Source organism: Poromitra crassiceps (assembly GCF_964638095.1).
Source record: "Poromitra crassiceps genome assembly, chromosome: 1".
In the NCBI taxonomy this organism is placed as follows: Eukaryota; Metazoa; Chordata; class Actinopteri; order Beryciformes; family Melamphaidae; genus Poromitra; species Poromitra crassiceps.
Genome location: NC_139623.1, coordinates 131,175,008 through 131,190,920, shown reverse-complemented (window position 1 = coordinate 131,190,920; position 15,913 = coordinate 131,175,008). Strand labels below are relative to the sequence as shown.

General features: G+C 42.3%; 1 protein-coding gene across 1 annotated transcript in view; it reads right to left on the bottom strand.

Annotated features, from left to right (window-relative positions):
- Positions 1-3,422: 3,422 nt before the first annotated feature.
- Positions 3,423-15,913, bottom strand: part of chordc1b (cysteine and histidine-rich domain (CHORD) containing 1b) — a gene marked incomplete at its 5' end in the record, with an annotated part of 61,638 nt that continues 49,147 nt past the window's right edge. Inside the window, one exon of the mRNA XM_083638995.1 lies at positions 3,423-4,979. Coding sequence (XP_083495121.1) covers positions 4,785-4,979 — 195 coding nt within the window. The 3' untranslated portion in view covers positions 3,423-4,784. The remainder of the gene's footprint in view (positions 4,980-15,913) is intronic.

Below are 15,913 nucleotides of genomic sequence, written 5' to 3'. Positions count from 1 at the left end.
AGTTTACATGCGTGTGTGTGTTTTATGGCAGTTCGGGTGTGTGCCCATTAAGTTTACATCAGTGCCTATGACATCATCAGCATGCGTGTTGCGCACTCACAATGCACAATTGCTCAAGTGACATCACTGATGACATCACTTCCAGTTGAGTGACTTCACTTCTGGGACAAAAATCGCAGAGCCAACTTGCTCCCTTTTAGTTATGAATGATGATCAGCTAAACAAACGTCAAGTTTTTTTTAAAATCCTTGCACAAAATACATAAATTCAAGCTGACCCATGCCCATTTTCAAAAACTTCCAAGGTGTTGATTTTTCTTCTCAAATTCACAAACTTTCAGGTCCAAGGACCCGTGGGAACCCTGAATATAAAACTTGGTGGAATAATTTCATTGATTCGATCAGTGTACTTTTTGAACATTTTCAGAGCATTTTAACAATAGCGATTATAGTGTTAACTGTGATCATTTTGGTCACTATAATCGTGGTATAACAACTTTCATACCGATCACTCTCTAGTTTGCATGATTCATAATGTATATCAGTTTCATCCCGATTTTTCACAACCGTTACAACAGATCAGACTGTGTCAGAGTGTGTTTTAGCATTGCAACCTACACTATGATCAATACTGAGACCAACGACGACCGGACAGTCGTTGAGACAAAACCGAACCCCCAACCACTTTAGTAACTAACAGAATGATAGGGGAACACTGTAATGTCAGACAAACAGGGGCTAATGTCCATGCAAGGTCCAGCAGAGGAGCTGAGCAAGGTTCCCATACTCACAGAATCATCACATTCAAAGACCTTTCAGTGACCTTGTTGGGTGTAATTGAAGGACTCAAAATGGTCATGTTGCTGTTCCTCCGTGTTGATGCAGGACAGAGCGAGCCAGGGAGCTATGACAGACTGACACCTCCGTGTTGATGCAGGCCAGAGCGAGCCAGGGAGCCATGACAGACTGACACCTCCGTGTTGATGCAGGACAGAGCGAGCCAGGGAGCGATGACAGACTGACACCTCCGTGTTGATGCAGGACAGAGCGAGCCAGGGAGCGATGACAGACTGACACCTCCGTGTTGATGCAGGACAGAGCGAGCCAGGGAGCTATGACAGACTGACACCTCCGTGTTGATGCAGGACAGAGCGAGCCAGGGAGCGATGACAGACTGACACCTCCGTGTTGATGCAGGACAGAGCGAGCCAGGGAGCGATGACAGACTGACAGATCAATTTGGGTCCAAAACTTTTAAGGCCTCATAGTGCTAAAGTCAAGCCCGCTTCTTGATTCAGCATCGATATATAATAGCAAAAAAAAAATCTGAGTGAAAATCTTTCCAGGACTATTATTTTTTAGCTATTTCGGGCTTTTTAAAGTGTCTTTTTCCCCACCGTGCGGTTGCTTCCCATAGGGTTTCATGTTATATAATAATATATATATAAAAGAGCGGACAGTGTGTACATGTCACTCATTTCACTCTACCATGTTATAGGTTCTAGAAAAAAAAACATTATGCAAATTAGTGGCTATAATAAATCAAAACTAATATACGTTGTCGCTTATAGTCAAACATAATTTTTCAAAATAAAAGCTTTCATTCAAACTCGATACAATAGAAAAATTAAAATAAAATATACATAGGGGCTTTAATTTTTGTACTTTTCACATTTCATATCCGACTCCAATTGACTGAAATCAGTCAAAGTGACTGAGAACTTGAATCCCTGTGTGTATATATATGTACACACGAGGGATCAGCCATTTTTGTAAACAAACCGCGTCACTGGGTGGAAACGGCAATGGAACCCTATGGAGCGAGCCTTGAGTGCTCACTCTAGCCCCAGCAGTGCAGTGTAAAATTTAAAAACTGCGACAGTTCATACAACTTTAACACGACGTGCATATATTATACATCAAACTGTTGAGCTACTTCTGCTCTCACTCAGAATGTCAAAATATAAGCGATGTCATGTACAGTTTTTGAGATATTTGTTTGGCACAACTCCTACTAGTTAACTGCTGTGGTTCCGGGTGATTTGTTGTGACGTCATGCTGATCCCTCGTATATATACATATACACACACCCACATCTCCCTCTCTCTATATATATTATATGTATATTCAGTGGCTCCCAAATGGTGTGCCGTAAGGCAAGTCGCGATGTGCTGTGGGATTTCATGACAAATTGACTAACTAAAAGGGGACTCAGACAGCTATAGATTTATTATGAAACATAGAATTGTGCCACTATTCTAACTGATACAGCTAAACAAAGACAAAATTGAGGTGATCGTGTTTGGCCCCAAAGAACAAAGGCTTAAAATCACTGTACGCCTTGAGTCTCTATACCTGAAGCCTAAGGATCAAGTCAAAAATCTTGGAGTTATTATTGATTCCGATCTCAACTTTAACTCCCACATTAAGTCAATTAGAAAATCTGCTCTTAAAAATATAGCAAGAATTAGGGGATACATGTCCAGACAGGATCTAGAAAAACTAATTCACGCCTTCATTTATAGTAGGTTAGACTACTGCAATAGCCTTTTTTCTGGTCTCTCCAAAAAAGAACTTAGGCAACTTCAACTCATTCAGAATGCTGCTGCTAGAGTTCTAACAAAGACTAAGAAAGCTGATCATATCACTCCAGTTCTTAAGTCCTTACACAGGTTGCCAGTGTGTCAGAGAATAGATTTTAAAATACTGTTATTAGTCTATAAATCACTTAATGGCCTAGGCCCAAAATACATAGCTGAATTGCTCCCACGCTACGAACCGTCTATAACTCTTAGGTCAACAGGGTCCAGTTTATTAACTGTCCCTAGGATCAAATCAAATCATGGGAAGGCTGCATTTACCCACTATGCTTCTGCTAGCTGGAACAAATTGCCTGAAGACCTCAGATCTACCCCAACCTTACTTACTTTTAAAAATAGACTAAAGACTTTTATGTTTACCGTCGCTTTTAACTGCTGACAGCTACTATGCAAACCCAATGAGTCCTCTATAAGTTTTAGCTTTCTGCAACTGCTGCGCCTTTTGCTTATTGCACTTTTTATACTCTTTTTTTTTTTAAAGTTTTGTTGTGATGCTTTTAAATGTCCATTTTATTTCTTCTTTTCGTTTATTTTCCTGTGTGCTTAATGAAGTTGCTTAATGCACTTTTTATACTCTTTTTTTTAAAGTTTTGTTGTGATGCTTTTAAATGTCCATTTTACTCTCTTCTTTTCTTTTCCTGTCAACCATTTTATGTGAAGCACTTTGAATTGCCTGTGTATGAAATGTGCTATACAAATAAACTTGACTTGACTTGATAAAACCACAAAAATTACATGCAAAAGGGTCCAAAACACTTACCAAAAAATGATGTCCTATCTAAGACCCCCCCCCCCCCCCGCACTCTACAGATGGACTATTCCTTCTAGATGTGAGCCTGCAGTGGAGAGGACACGCATACACATAATATAGGGAAGCATTACTGTAACTCCTCCAGGTAATGTGATGCAATGCAAGTTACAACACAACATGGAACAGTTTAACATTGTCAGAGCGCATTTCAAACGATTTTGAAGGGAAAAAAGAGAAAAGTAAAGAAATCATTTTAGTTTCACTTTGATGTTGGTCCGCCTGAAACAAGCAGGAGCACAGTGACCATTTTCCCGCCATGGACTTAGCACTGCTCTCGCCCCGCAAACAGGTGTGCTGCTGCTTTGATGTAATTTTACAACATTTCAAGTGAATTCTTTAATTATTTTGTTAAAGTGATAATACGGAAGATTTTCATGTAAATAAATGTCTGTAAAGTCTCTATATATCCTCAAGTGAGTTAACACAATGGTGATTGAGCCCATCGCCCATTGATGAAAGCTCTTGCATCTCTCTGTATTGTAACATTTATGTGTATGTAATGAACTTGTGTCTGTGGCGACACTTTCCCCACCCCAAAACAAAAAAACCCCAGAAAGATATCACAAGCGGCACACAGTTCTTGGCGTGTTTCGCCTCACCCAGCACAATTGTCCGCCAGAGAGGGGGCAGGCGGAATCGGAACAAGTTTGATTACCAGTGTTGCCAGATGCAGGTGATGGTTTCCACTCCACAGACTGCCAGAACGCACACAAAACGGCGCAAGGGAAACGACCCAATCTGGCAACACTGTCAACTGCCTACCAGAGTAATATAGAAGAGAGTGTGGGCCAAAATATGTGACTCACGTAGCGGGGGAATAGCCAGGAAGGAACATCTTACCCTTTTAAAAGTACATCACAAATTGTCCATTCTGCTGCAACGTGACAGCGCTGCTTAATCCAAAAACATGTACATTTGTTAGGTAAATAAAAAGCATTTACAGACTATTTTGCATGGATATGAATACAGGTGTGCCTTGAGATGTTGGCCTTCCCTTTGGTGTGCCTTGGGCACAAAAAATTTGAAAACCACAGACAGACAGACAGACAGACAGACAGACAGACAGACAGACAGACAGACACAGACACACACACACACACACTTTGTTTTGGTCCGAGTGAAGTGTGTTGTATGGTCTCCCTTGTTTGAGTCTGAATATCTTGGATCACTTGGTTTGACCAAGTAAAACTCTTTTTATAAGCATTTTTCAAAACGTCTATGGGGAAATGAATGGGGAATGAAATCCCTTGGGTCCCATGCTGAAGGGGAAGAGGGCATGACTTTAGTACTCTATTGCATGGCGGGTGTGAACCCTGTGTGACTCAGAGGAGGTAAAGGTGTGGCCTTGGTTTCAGATAAGATAGATACTTTTCTCTAGATGTTATTTAACTCCTCCTCATTGGTCTCCTCCTCACTATCAGGCTCCTCGGTCTCCTTCTGCTCCTCCTTGGGTGGGGCGGGGCGGGGAGGGAGGTCCAGACGAGCCCAGGACATGGGCTCCCACTTCTTCATCACCACCTCGATCTTGGCTGGCATCATGTTCACTACACTCTTACTCACGTCAATCACCTGCACAGAGAGCAAGGGGAGGGTAAGCGAAGGGCCACACATTGGACAATTGCATTGGAACATAAAACACATACTGTAGTACCAAATTATGTTAAAACTACATGAATTTTGGAGACATGACAGATTGTTTACAATAGGCCAGCGGTTTTCAAACTGTGGGGCACGAGAGAGCTTCAGGGGAGGCGCGACGTGATGGAAAACAGGGGCCAGGGCTAGGTCAAAACCTAGCACATGGCCAGCGCAGAAAAGCGTTGACGAGCCTGTTGGTTGTAGCAGGCAGTGACATTGTTAAAGTGGAGGGCTGTCGGTGGCAGTAGTATGAAGGATATAATGGAAAATCAGTATGGTAAGTAAGCCCTAGAAAATAATTATTTAATTATGTAGTTGCATTTAATAAAACATTGTATTATTATACATTCATGTGTGTGTGTATGTGTGCGCACGCACGTGTATTTATTGTGAAATTCTAAAAGATGTGTATTTGTCGCATTACAAGGACCCCACCCCTCTGTATAGCCTCATGGTGCCCTTTCAACTTCTATTTCTATTTTCTATCCCAAAATCATAAGTTCATGATCAAATAGCCTACGCTGCGGCGTGGGCTTTCAAAAAACCACAAAATAAGTTTTGAGCAGCACAGTCCACACATGCTGTGTGCTGTGGTTTGGTGAAGTTTTGTACAAAATTAGAAGGCGAAATAGTGATTTCTGTGAAATAGGCCCCACCCACAAGACTTTGCAAGTCGATATCGCAACGGTGAGGTCTTTCAACAAACGGCAAAACAGGTTTTGTGCAGGACGGATGTGGTTTGGTGAAGATTTGACAAAACTTGAAGGAGAAATAGCGAAAAAATGCTTTTGGACAAAATTCTAAATGGTGGAAAATCTACCGGTAGTTAGACGGAATGGGCGCGGTCTATATAGAAATAATGTTGATCGTAGAAGCTATGGTTCCAAAGTTATGGACCAAAACATAAAGAGGGCAGCTATAGTGCCACTGTGAGGTCAATCGGTGTAATTTTTTTGTAATTTGGCCAGAGTAGAAGAGTACTCTATGAACCTATGTACCCAATTTGGGAACAGTCGCTCTTATGGTTTGTGAGCTATGGGTACTTATTGTTGCCATAGCGCCCCCTATAGTCGAAATTACACAATTGTTTTTTTATCAGCTCAGAGTACATAGCTGCACACCTGTACCAAGGTTAATTCGCAATGGACAATGCGTTCCGGAGTTTTTGTGAACTAGGCCACACGCCCAAAAGTTCGGAAGTCGATTCTATCACAACGGTGTGGTCTTGCAAAAAAAAAAACGCGAAATAAGTTTTGTGTAGGACAGTCCACACACGCTGTGTGATGTGGTTTGGTGAAGATTGGACACATTTTGAAGGAGAAATAGCAAAAAAACGCTTTTGGAGACAATTCAAAATAGTGGAAAATCTAGTTTGACGGAAATGGGCGGGGTTTTGATAATTTTGATTATGGATGCTACGGTTAAAAAGTTATGGACCAAAACGTAAAGAGGGCTGTTATAGCGCCACCTAGTGGTCAACAAGTGTAATTTTTCCACCCATAGTAAAAGGTGACTGTGAACCTACCTACCAAGTTTGGTAGCGGCAGGTCTTATGGTTTCTGAGTGGGACCAAATTGGCTTCCAATTAGGGATGAGTCCGCCTACAGGAGGGAGATCATGCGGCCACAGAGCTGGTGTAACGACAACAACCTGGCCCTTAATGCTCTCAAAACAGTGGAGATGGTAGTCGATTTCAGGCGGAAGGCAGCCCCTCCCCCCCCGCTCAACTTGGGAGGCACCCCAGTGGCCTCTGTTGAGTCTTGCCGCTTCCTTGGCATGACAATCTCCCGGGATCTGAAGTGGGAGCTGAACATCGACGTTCTCATGAAGAAGGCCCGGAAGAGGATGTTCTTCCTGCGGCAGCTAAAGAAGTTCCGGCTGCTGAGGACTATGCTGACTCAGTTTTACACCTCCATCATTGAGTCCATCCTCACCTTCTCCATCATCACCTGGTTCCCTGCGGCTACGGTCAAGGACAAGACCAAGCTGCAGCGGGTGATACGATCAGCGGAGAAGGTGATCGGCTGCCCCCTCCCCTCTCTCGAGTCCCTACATGACACCAGGGCCTTGAAGAGGGCCAGAAAGATTATGGCTGACCCATCCCACCCGGGTCACGACCTCTTCACCATGCTTCCCCACGGTAGGCGGCTACGCCTGCCAGTGACTCTGAAAAACCGCCACAGACTCAGCTTTTTCCCCTCAGCAGCACGTCTCGTAAATCAGTCAGGTATCCCCCTGCTCCCCCCCCCCCCCCACCTAAGGGGAGCTGCCTCGGGCCTGAACTCTAATCCAAGCTTGCACTGCCCAGATATTGCACTTTCTTTGTCCTGTTGTTCCACTGTATCTGTCTTGTTTTGCACTCGTCCCTCTTATGTGAAAAAAGATTAATGCACTTTAATGCCAAAACAAGTTCCTATATGTTACATAGCATAATGGTGAATAAATGATATCTGATTCTGATTCTGAAATGGGCTTGCAAATAGGGTGGAAAAACCCTGTTATAGGGCCTGCGCCACTGCGTGCGCTGGCCAAAAATCTGAGAAGTAGAAGAACAAGAAGATGCTGCTGCTGCTCTGGTAGCTAACTTCAGCTATGCGTACCGTGGTGGAGCAAAATGCAACGTATTCACTACCTACAGTGAGAGAGGAGACAGTGTCTTGTGCGAGCAGAAAACTGAGGAAGTATGACGCAGATTATTTATCGGTTGGATTTACATCGTCTGGTCCTGAGGATGCTCCCCTGTGTGTGCTCTGCAAAGAGGTGGTAGCAAATGACAGTGAGACCATGTAAATTCCAGCGTCATATTGAGACCTAAGCACTCGTCTATGCTCATCAAAGAGGCAGACTCATTGTTCCCATTAAAGTAGGGGTTGACTGAGCAAAATATTTGATTCGATTATTGCACATGTAATGGATTTATGCAGAGTGTTGAGACATTGATATTAAAAGCAGCGCTATGGTGCGCAGATATTGCTGAGAGCGCACATAAGGATTTACGCACAATGGGTGAGACAGCTATAAAAAGCAGTGCATGCATGGTGCACAGTGTTCGAAAACAAGAAGCATAAAGAAGTTTTAAAATCTTTAAAAATAAAGATAAAGATGCTTACAATATTTTTGCAACTCATTTTTATGCCTGAGTGCAACATACAGCACGACTGTCTACATGTTCTCTCAGGGAAGGCTCACTCTGCCACACTTTGAAAACCCCTGCAATAGGCTATTTGCCAGATGGCCTGGGTCCTTGATTAAACTAGAACGACCGCAACGCGGACTTATGCCTCCGCCATTAGTTCATTCTACAGTCCAAATCGCCATTTGAGGCAAATTGGAAGAAATTCCGTCAAGGCGCTCGTGAGATGTTGCGTTACAGAGCTTGAAAATTGGGTGTGTGAGGTCACAGTGACCTTGAACTTTGACCACCAAAATGTCCTTGAGTCCAAGTGGACGTTTGAGGCAAATTCAAAGAAATTCCATCGAGACATTCCTGAGATATCACGTTAACAAGCTTGAAAATGGCATTCGAGAGCTTGACCTTTGACAACCAAAATGGAATCAGTTCATCCTTGCGTCGAAGTCGATGTCTGAGCCAAATCAGAAGAAATTCTACCAAGCCGTTCTTGAGATATTGCGTTAACGAACTTGCGAATGGCGTTCACGAGGTCATAGTGACCTTGAAGTTTGACCACCAAAATGTAATCAGTTCATCCTTGAGTCCAAGTCGATGTTTGAGACAAATCTGATGAAATTCCATCAAGGCATTCCTGAGATATCGCGTTAACAAGCTTGAAAATGGCGTTCGAGAGGTCACAGTGACCTTGACCTTTGACCACCAAAATCTAATCAGCTCATGGTTGAGTCCAAGTCGATGTTTGAGACAAATTTGATGAAATTCCGTCAAGGCATTCCTGAGATATCGCGTTAACAAGCTTGAAAATGGTGTTTGAGAGGTCACAGTGACCTTGACCTTTGACCACCAAAATCTAATCAGATCATCCTTGAGTCTAAGTGGATGTTTAAAGGGATACACCACTTTTTTGGAAGTTTAGCTCATTTGCCACATCCCCCCAACATAACCAAGATACACCATGCCTTACCGGCATTGTCCGCTCAGTTCACAGTCTATCGTCGGCGGAGGCATAAAAACAAACCGAACTTTCCGAGCGACCCCCAAGTGGGACACATCTTTTCTAAGCCTCCTCTGTTTGCTTTAAAACGTGCGAGGAATATCAGGGACCGTGTAGTCAGGGCGGACTCTTTTACAGGCCAGACACATTTTTTGTCCAATGTACCGAATGGTAATTTTCCATGTTTGAACTGTGTCAACTGCAACGCCATGATTAAAGGTGAATCCTTTTGTCATCCCCACTCGGGGAAAATATATTCTATTAAAAATAGGATCTCCTGTAAAACTAAATTTGTTGTGTATCTATTGAAGTGCCCTTGTGGCCTGTTTTATATTTATATAGGTAAGATGACCAGAGAACTTAAGACCCGTATAACGGAGCATAATAGTAATATCAGGAATAAGGATGTCAAATCCTCTGTAGCGATGCATTTTGATGCAGCTGGTCATGATGTGTGTTCCCTTAGGTTCCAAGGTATTGAAGTAGTCGATCCTCTTAAGAGAGGTGGAGACAGGGATCGAGCTCTATTGCAAAGGGAAGCCTTTTGGATCCACACCCTTCAAACAGAACACCCTAGAGGTCTGAATGAAGAACTGCTACTAGGATGTTTTCTGTAATTTGTGATTTCATGCCCACGGTCTTTTTAATTCATTTACTATTGTCTTTTTGATAGCTTTGAATTGTTTTCTATTTATTCCTGGTGTGTTTTCTGACCTTGGTGTGTTTTGCACCTCGTATCTCGAACACCATTGCTTTGTGAGTATTAATGAGGTTTGTTATTTACTATTTTCAAATTTTCTCTATTTCTATTTTTCTATACTGCACCCCGTCTGTGTATGGTGTATATTTACCCGAATTGACTGCTAGTGTCCTTTGACCTTGCATGAGTGATTGTATTTCCGGTTTGATGCTACATATACGTCATTTCCGCCTTGTATTGTACTACACTGATGAAGGCCTAGCGCCGAAACTTGTTTGTGCTGTACCCCGGACTGAGGTAAATTAAATGAGGAAAAAGGACATCTTGTGTGCTGGCTTGTTCTTCGTATTGATGGTGTACCGGTAACTCCCATTAATTTGCTAATCTAATTAACTGGATGGCTGTACCTCACTGTACGGAGCGTGCAGAGCGGTAAAGGCATTGTTTATCTTGTTTATGTATGGGCAATATGGCAAATAGGCGAATCTCTCAAAATGGCCTATCCCTTTAAACGCATGATCAAGTTTTAAATGAGCCTACATCTTGCCAATTATCTGACATGCACTGCTGCATAGGTCACTGATGAAACACATTGCATTTGAGTCCTTTGAGGACGTTGCGGGCCGGATTGAGATGGTCCACAGGCCGGTTCCGGCACTGGGGCCGTATTTTGCCCATGTCCGGCCAAATCATATGGACTCTTCTCTGCCCACAGGATGACACGAATCAAAACGAAAGAGCAAAATATGAGACACACTATCAAAACAAAGCTGCTAATGTGCAAAGTTCCCTACTGTAGCTTTAAAAGATAAGTTGACCTAAAAATGAAAATTCAGACATTAGCCTATCTACTCACCAAAAACAACAATAGCGAGCACACTCAAAAGTAAAGTTCAGCTTAGGTGCAGGGCCAAGGCTAAATATTGAAAAGGGAAAAAGGCCAGCACTCTAGAATGTCCTTTTAGAGTTTAATGTACAAGCAGACACAACAAACGTGTTTCAGCTAACATCAGCGTTGTGAACGCTGATGAAGGCTGTTAGCTGAAATGCGTTCGTTGTGTCTGCTTGTACATTAAACTCTAAAAGGACATTCTAGAGTGCTGGCCTTTTTCCCATCTACTCACCCCCATGCTATATATATCTATTATATCTACTCACCCCCATGCTATATATATCTATTATATATATAGCATATATATATATATATATATATATATCTATTATATCTACTCACCCCCATGCCGATGGATGGGCGGGTGAAGTTTTTTAGTCCACAAAACATTCATGGAGTTTTCCAGGGAAACAGAGTTGCAGCATTCTCCTCAACAACTCAAGTGGTTTGGTGACTAGAGATGAAATGATATGAAAATTTCATATCACGATTATAGTGACCAAAATTATCACGGTTATCAGTATTATCACGGTATTGTTAAAATGTGCGTACTAATACACCCACAGAAATCATTTCACCCAGTTTTATATTGAAAACTCGGACCAAAAAAGTTACCCTGGGAGAAATGTAGTTTAGGAAACTACAAGCTACAGAGAAAAAGTACGGTAGTTCAAACTACTTTGTAAAAAAACAAACAACGAACTACATTAACTGTGTAATAGGCTATATGAAATAAAATATAATAGCCTACAAAAAAGCACAATGCCAGCAAAAATATGCCTCTCAATTGAGTTTATAATAGTTGACACCCAATACATTCAATGTTATATTTTTGTTGCAAACAAATCTGGGTTCTTCTGGGTTTTGTTTTATCCGACAAATAAACAGTAAAGACTTGACTAGGATTGGTTAAGGTTAGGGTAAGAATATCAGGGCAAGCCAATCAGAGGTTGTGTATCTTGTCAAGAAGTACAGTAACGTTAGTGGGATCCTGGCTGCCTTCACGGCCTATGCTGCCTTCAAAGCGATCAGGACGAAAGAGGGGCAGTCCTGTTAAAGGGGGTTCTGGTTCAACAGTAATGGCAAATAAAATTATAATATTTAATATATTATAATTATATATTATATATATATATATTAATTATATTAATATAATATATATATATATATATATATATATATATATATACCGTAAAACTTCAAATAAGGGCCCAGGTGTTTATTATGCTAAATTGACTCAGACCCCAGGCGGTTAAAGGAGACCAGGCGGCTATTGGAGTCAGGCGGTTATTTCTTTATTGCACGAAATTGACCCAGGCGATTATTATTTTTTGCACAGAATTCCTGCTCAGCAAAAACGGAAAGTATCAAATTGCTTATTTAAACCAGTGAGATAGTACTTAGTACACCACAAGAGGCTAGGTACAGGCAGTTTAACCCAGTGAGATGGTACTTAGTACACACAAGAAGGTAGGTACAGGCAGTTTTGAACATGCCTAGTATTGTACAACGGACTGGAATGAACAGAATCAACTGATAGCTATAGCCTTCCTCATCATCATCCAACTACGTTACGGTATCAGTTCATTGCTCTCCTCTTCTCCCTCTGCCAAACAGCCATACCATATTTTAAACAAGTAACATTATCCTACCGCTCACACATTCAGTTGTTTGTGTTTGTGTGGAAAGAAGTCATAGCAACGTTAGTAACGTAGCTACCAAGCTAACGGTAACCAAACAGCACTGCACCACTAGACAAAATAAGCAGACTTACCAAATAGGTAGACGCCAAGTTTCCAATACATGTCCAGTATAATGGGTATAATCCATACTGCATTTATGATCGCTGTTCCGCTGAGAGGAATGCACTTTTACAAGGCACAACTGTAACATTACGCTACGTTAGCGTAAGTTGCCCACCGCTCCTGGTTAGCCAGCGTCTCAGCACGTTGCCTACAGGAATCCGTAGCATTAAACAATGCAGTATGCATACTTGAAACATGTCGGTTACGGCATGTATAAATAAAATATAAAACTGTCGGACAGCGGGAGAGACTTCCGCCTGACTTCCTCCAAAACAATGTCATTACCGTAAGTGACTGAATTCAGTCAACACAAAAACATACCGTAATGGGAAAAAAACATATTTATTCTAATAAACGCCCCAGCGGTTAAGGGAGGCCGGCGATTATTATGCTAAATTGATTCGGACCCCCTGCAGTTATTGGAGACTTGGCTCCTATTGGAAGTTTTACGATATATATATACCGTAAATTCCGGACTATAAGACGCACCGGTCTATAAGCCGCGGGACCAAAATTGACTATTTTTTTCTTCTATAAGCCGCACCGGTCTATAAGCCGCGGGTGTTTTGATGTTTAATTACCATATGAAAGGGTTCGTGCACAGAGAGGAATGTCGGGAAAGAGATCGCTGTTTGGGGAAGCTCCCATTTATTAACATTTCAACAAAACAAAACAAAAGTCAGGTCACTAATCCCCAGACAAAATCACACAACAATAGGCTATATGTGCAGCAAACCTGTAACCAGAGAAGTCAAGTCACTAATCCTCGTCTTCCTCTTCTTCCTGCGTACTGAAACCACCAAAGTCCTCATCTTCAGTGTCGGAAACGAACAGGTTCAGGGTGGCTTCGTCAACCACTCTCCTCTCTCCTTCATTGTCACTCAAAACCAACGAACTCCTCTTCATCACTGTCGGCATCGAACAGCCTCTGAAGCCTCTGACGGCCCTCAGCGCTAGCTGTGGCGGCGTCATCCTCTTCATCCCGCAGCAGTCCAGCGTTTTGGAACCCGTTGGTGATTGTGGATGTTTTCACACTCCTATAATATTCCGTGATCTTCCTTTGTGTGAATTCGCCGAAGTTTGTGATTTTCTCCTGGTAGTCGGGAGGGAGTTGTTCAGTAGTTCTCCCCCGGACGGACAGTCCCTTTCGTCTCATGAATCGGAAGCACCAAGATGGCCCACCTCTGAAATGTTCAATTTTCATCTCGGTGGCGACTGTTTTGGCCTTCTGTCGGATCTGCACCGTGGAAACGCCTCGGCCGTCTGCTCTCTGGGTCAACACCCAGTCCTCAAGGGAATCTTCAAGTTCCGGCCATCTGCTTTTGTGGCCTCTGAAGGACTTTTTTGTCTTCTTACACTGAGACAGTTCCTCCTGCTGCACCGTCCAACGCCTCACCATTGACTCATCGATGCCCAGGTTACGCGCGGCTGCTCTGTTTCCCTCTTTTAGTGCGAGTTCGACTGCTTTCAGCTTGAAAGCTGCTTCGTGTGAATTTCTGCGTACCTTCCCCATGGTAAGTGAGAGAGAGACTGCTCGTCTTGTTGTGATTCCGGGCTGATGAACTTTGCTTACCGTAATTACCATATGTAAGGGTTCACGCACAGAGGGGATTGTTGGCTGTTTGAGGAAGCTCCCATTTACCGTATTACCGTAACATTTCAACAAAACAACATAACACAACACCTTTGTTTATTTCGACAGTGCACACAGTGTCCGCGGTGTGGTGAAAAGAGGGCAACAGAGGAAATTAAAACAGAAGTGGATTTATAGGTAGAAAGAGTGCTAAAAAAGAGAGATTTTATTTGTATTTGAAATTTTTTTTCTGAAAAAATCCATAGATAAGCCGCACCGTTATATAAGCCGCAGGGGCCAAAAAACGGGAAAAAAGCCGCGGCTTATAGTCCGGAATTTACGGTATATATATATATATATATATATATATATATATATATCTCACAGGAGGTTTTTCTAGTGAGGCAAGGGAGGAGTAACCTGACGCTGCCAGATGGATGTAAGTTCGTTCACATTTGTTTCACAACCAACATCCATCTGGATTCGGCCAAGCTACATTGCTGAAGAGGGCGGTCACTTTTTTCAAGCTACTAGGCAGGTGATTGGATGGACCGTCTGTCTGTCACCGTCTGGGCTTGCCAACGCCAACCAATCAGATCGACTTCCCTTCATGACGTAGCAGCGCTTGATAAACACGAACAGCTAGGACTACAATTGCTAAATAGTTAGCATGGAGGTCGCAGATTTTTTGCTGTTTTTGTAAGGTGAATATTGGGTGCAACCATTGACTATTCAATTTGCCAAAAGAAAGAAGAATTACTGCAGATGTCTGACTGAGGATGAAGTGCAGGTAGGCCATTTTGCACGTTAAATGTAACTGATTGGATTAACTGATGTTACGCTAACGATAGCAACATTTGGAGGTTGGGGTGCTACGTCTGATGATTGATGATTAATGTTAACCTTAACAGCGATTAATTACTAACACATATCGTTGTTCGTTTCTTCAGGGAACTGATGACACGATATGACACCGAGTGGCACGCACCCTGGACGGCTCACGTCATGGAGACGCAACGCTGATTTAACGCTACTATTTAACTGGTGAATTTTAGCATATCTGTCAGTGGAATGGTAGATATTTACGCATGACTGGAGAATGTTATTTGCTTACTTTTGTGATAATAAACTAAACGGAGAAAAGACCGTGTGTGGTGTTGTTGTTACATAATCTGCTGGTCTTGGGGCACGATTGGGTAAAATGATAAGATGATGTAAATTCATAAAGATGTTGATGTCAGATGAATCTGCGAAAGGGAGCTGCCTGGAGCCCAGAGGACGTCAACAGAGAAGAGGGAAAACACCCTTAGGTTACACCATGCAGCATGTATTTGGATATAATCTCAAACTTTAAGAATGGTTCCTTGTTGATGTATTCCTAGTATTGGCTCCCATGCCGTTTGTTTACCCTTTATCTAAAGTACCGTACAAGTGCAAAATCTTAATTTAATCGTATGTTCTATCGATAAACCAATTTCTCGAATAACAGCTCCAAAATATCAGACATATAGGACTATGCAGATATTCACACTTCACAGTATAATTTATGCAAGCGTCATACGGGGGAAAATATCAGATAAACTGATTGTTGTATTGTATCCTGAGATCTTTAATCTCGCCTGTATAACATAATATGTCACTCGGACACCAACGTGAGTTAACGTGGTTTATTAAACAGCAGCCAACATTCCAGTCATAGCAGAATACACTTCAGCTAGCAGTAAAGGGACAATACATCACACTGATCTTTGCAGTTCTGTGTTGATTA